Raw genomic sequence first — 4392 nt, 5'->3', positions numbered from 1 at the left:
CTTGGATATTCCCCTCACTTAAATGATATTTTGGCAAGAATAAATAATTAAAAAAAAAAAAAAGAGTAAAGGGTTTGATGAGGGGGAAGCTGAAAGACAGAAAGCCCCAGAAAGGCAGCAGGAAATTAAAGTTAATTATAAAGGAGGATTAATTTAAGCCATCAGACATGGCATGCTGGGCTAATGTCAGGCCTTAGATGCATTGCAATGCACGACAGAAATCTAAGAGCCGTCAGCCACTGCAAAAGTGGCTTTTTATTGAAGAACATAAATTGTATTTGGTGTTATCCCAGCAAAACACACGTCTTGGGGGAGTCAGGGGTGGTGTGTGAAGCATGGAGGAACAGGCTCGGCTTCTTTCCTTGCCCAGACACCCTTCTGTGAGGCTGTGGCTCTGTTTCTTGGTTCTGAGTCTTTTCTGATGAGCACTTGCTGATTCCTCTATAGGATGTGTACAGTGCTGCCTAATATTCTTTATCCTGCTTTTTTTTTCCTTGCTGTGGCTTGGCCTTTCCGTGTCCCTCTGCCCTGAGCCGTTGGCTGTGCCCAGGCAGGATGGGGCTGGCAGCACTGCTCCAGCAGCTCCCCTCCTGCCCCCCTGGCTTGGCCATGCAGGCTTTATGGGTTTTTTTTTTAGCCAGGTGCAGAAACTTTTCTTCTCTCCCGCACCTTGGAGGCCACGGCTGCCCCACTGCTGCATGAGGGCTCCTGTTGTGCCCCAGCGCCATTCCTTGCCTCCCTCCTTCCCCGTGAGATATGAATGAGCCCCCTCAGAACCTGGTGGTGAGGTGTAGCGGGTCCCTGCCACGCTTCACACTGCATTTAGCTGCGTAAACAAGTTTAGATCCCTACGAAGTGTGTGATTTGTGTGCCTGCAAAGTGTGTGATGCCACAGCGTGGATTGCCGCAGGCTTCCTTCACAAACCAGCACGGCCACGGCCCCTTCCCCTGTCCCTCCCCAGTGGGATGCAGCATTAACACAGCACTCCCATCTCTGCCTCTCTCCCAAGAGTTCCTTTAGAGGAGCTGCAGAGGATGACAGGTCCCTGGTGCACCACAGAGTCTTAACTCCATCTTCTGCGGCTCTGAGCTGGACCACGGTGAGCGGGGCCACCCCCTTCCCCTTGTGCATCCTCTTGCTGCTGCCCTGCAGTGCCCAGCCTTGCCCCTCGGCCTGGGCTGCACTTGTTGCAAACACTGGAAACTTCCTGGCATTTAAATAAGGGACTTATTTGGGATTTGACATCCCGCTGGGATCCTGCTTCATCACCACAGCTCTGCTCTGCACCGCTGCTTGCAGCTCTGCATAACTTAGCTTTTAATGAGACCGATAGCATCTCTCTACGCTCAGACACAGCCCCGCCGTGCAGCAGCCCCATCCAGGAGATGTGCCCACCCCACGCACATCTCCTCGCTGGCCGTCTTAGCACAGTAATTAGCTTTGCTGTCTCATATGGCAAGGATGAAGCAAGGCACTCGGAAACAAGGGCTGCTGCTCAAAGCTGCACCTTCTAGGCAAGCCTGTGTGGTCACTTTTAAAATCCAGCAGCACTTTCTCAGCACCGTCTATGGTTTAGTGATGTTTCCATGCTGCTGTAAACGCAGAGGAGGTTGCAAACAGGTATCTTAGCTTTTACAGCAGATAGGCCCATTACCAGGGTTTTTAAGGCATCAAAGCACATAATTTTTATTTCCTAACCTCCCATTTCCCTGTCTTTATTGTTACTTCTCAGAGGGGCTTAATGCGGAGTACGTGAAAGGAGAAAACATGGAAGCTGTCGTGAGCGAGGAACCCCAAGGTGAGAACCTCGCATCCCTTACCCTGCCTGCAGCCGGCCACAAAAGCAGCTTTACTGAGGGGCTTGCTTCAAGGCCCTCGTGCTGTACTGAGCCGCAGCTCTTTGATGAAGACACCACTTAGGTGATGCTGCAGCTTTTTGTGCAACACCCACCACGGTGTTTCCCCCCCCCATTACTGCACACAAAGGAAAGCCATGGTGAGTGTCCAAGGAGCGCGTGCTGCAAACAGTGGCAGTTAATATTTAGCTCTCAAGTTTTCAGCCGACGAGAGTATCTTACAGAAGAAAAGTGGGATCCTTCTGTCAGTGACAGACAAAGGCTGCTGCAGAGGCTTCCCTGGTGTCACACACAACCAGCCAGCACTGGGCACCCGTTGCTTGCACTCTGGTTCCGTCCTGTGCTGTTGTACTCACCAGTCTTCTTTCTTTCTCTCTAGTTAAATATTCAGTGCTGCAAACGCAGTCAGCAGAACCACCGAAACAAGACAGTGCGAAGATGTAAAGCACGACCCGGGGCGAGAAAAGAATCGGTCGGCAGCAAACGGGAGATCTTACGTGCTTGTGATTTAGCTTGTTATTTAATTTGACTCCAAAGCTATTTAATGTATACTTAGGCTTGAACTGGCTTCTTGTTGCTCTAGGCTTTAGGGTTAGAGGGGTAGCATGTTTATTTTCTGCAAAGAGGTGTATGTTTACATTGCAGTCACATCGTGGGTTTGCTGTCCAACGCAAACCAACAGGAGGTCTGTCAGCAGTGGTCAGTTCTCAATTAAGGTACAAGGTCTTTTTCAAGGAGCAGAAGAGCTTACAGGGATGAATGAGGACAGTGAAGTGCCTGTAAATAGCAACCCAAAGCATTCACAGCCCTTTGTAAAGCACCTCCAGCCAACTTCTGCCGTCAGCTGCGGGCACGTCACTTCAGACAGCGGTGATGAAAGCTGCACATTTCCCGAGCGCAGACTGCGGTCCTTAGCACAGCTACACCCAACAATGAAGTGCCTATGGGTAGGGCCCCAGGCTGAGGCAGGTGACTCCCTGCTCCCAAGCCAAGAGTTGAGGATGCTTCACCACCACCCAGTGCTGGGCTTCTAACCAGATAAAAGCCACCATAAAAACCACCCAATTTTCACACCAAGTCATAAATACAGGCAATAGTAGTGCGTGCATGCTCACTTTTAGCAAATACCACTTGAATGCTTGGCTGTGCTGGAGATGAGAATGGAGCTGAAGCTGCCATGCGATAGTTTGTCTGTGTGACATGATACCTGCATTGTCACCAGAATGAAAACTCTGTGTGTTTGGGTGCTTCCAAGGACAGGATCTCACTCACACCCAAACAAATTACAGGTTTAACCCAAAAGAAAACACCCAAAGTGTGTATCTGTTAAGACCTGTAACATTCCCTGCTCTTGTCAAGATGCAGTGCCCCATCATCTCCTTTTATCGTTAATGCAACTGTTGAGCGCGCTCCCTGGCACCAAGGCAGAACAAGTCTGTAAAGCCTCATCCTTTGTGTCACCAATGAACCTTTAAAAAGGCAGAATCTCCTGAGAGGATGGCTCCTCCATCACTGTCCTGTGTGGGGCTCCTGCAGCTTTCTAGGAAGCATTGGGCTGCAAGCGGTGCTCAGCAGGACACGGAGCTGCTGCCACCACAGCACCGTGAGCCCACACGGGTGCTCACCCAGCCCTCTGCCGTGCTGTGTATGGGTATCACTATCCTGCAAGATTTTGTGTTTGTATTTCTAATGCCTCCCCACCCCTTTTTTATTGCTGCTAAAACGTGGATAGTGCCACTTTCCAATACACTTACCCAAATCGATGATTGCTTTAAAAGCATGCTCTCAAGTGAAGAAATGTTCACTTTTACGTGGTGTAAAAGCTACTCACTGTTTATATACAGACCCGAAATGCGTGCATTTTGTACTATTTTGCAAATCCCGTATTTTGTGAATGTGTATAAAGAAAAAAAAACAAAGAAAAAGCCTTTCGGTTTGATGTACAAATTCACAGCTTTCAGGTAGACACGACTTAGAGAAGGCCACGCCAGGAGGTGAAGCAGCCTAGGAGCACTGCTGCCCAACAGCTCCATTTGAAAGGAAACTGCCAAGTAACATGGTTAAGTATTTCACAATAGCTCCTTTTAACACTTGCATTTTTAAAGCCTTACGCTAGCTCTAGCAGAACAGCTACAGTGTTTTGTAAGGTATATATGGTGCCTCACGTGTATTCAGGATGCTTAGGCGTCAACAATACTGCTATGAACTACTGCTGAATGTGTGGATTAGAAAACAAAGTGTCTAGTAGTATTGGCTCCTGGGAGACTGGAAGCAGAGGACACAGAGATGGGATGCACTTACTCCCTGAGAAGGATTTCACGGAGGAAGTGTGGTCGCAGGGTTCGGATCATCCTGTACGGGAGCTCAGATGCCAAGGAAGCCGCACAGCTGAGGCTGCGCATCTCCATTGCCAAGCACCATCGCCTGGTTTTCTTTCTGAGCCAAACACACTTGAAAGCTATGGCATGAAAAATGTTTGTAGAAAGTGACTGTAGATGCAGTGTTACAGCACAGCGTTGATGAGCCCTGGGAGCC

General features: G+C 49.3%; 1 protein-coding gene across 1 annotated transcript in view; it reads left to right on the top strand.

Annotated features, from left to right (window-relative positions):
* CD99L2 (CD99 molecule-like 2) overlaps positions 1-1799 on the top strand; it is a gene marked incomplete at both ends in the record, with an annotated part of 10943 nt that extends 9144 nt beyond the window's left edge. The window contains one exon of the mRNA XM_010187921.1: positions 1734-1799. Within this exon, the coding sequence (XP_010186223.1) occupies positions 1734-1799 (66 nt within the window). The remainder of the gene's footprint in view (positions 1-1733) is intronic.
* Between the last annotated feature and the right edge of the window lie 2593 nt (positions 1800-4392).

Source organism: Mesitornis unicolor, unplaced genomic scaffold (assembly GCF_000695765.1).
Source record: "Mesitornis unicolor isolate BGI_N332 unplaced genomic scaffold, ASM69576v1 scaffold28367, whole genome shotgun sequence".
Taxonomy (NCBI): domain Eukaryota; kingdom Metazoa; phylum Chordata; class Aves; order Mesitornithiformes; family Mesitornithidae; genus Mesitornis; species Mesitornis unicolor.
Note: the sequence above shows the minus strand (reverse complement) of the source record. Positions and strands in the feature narration are given on the sequence as shown.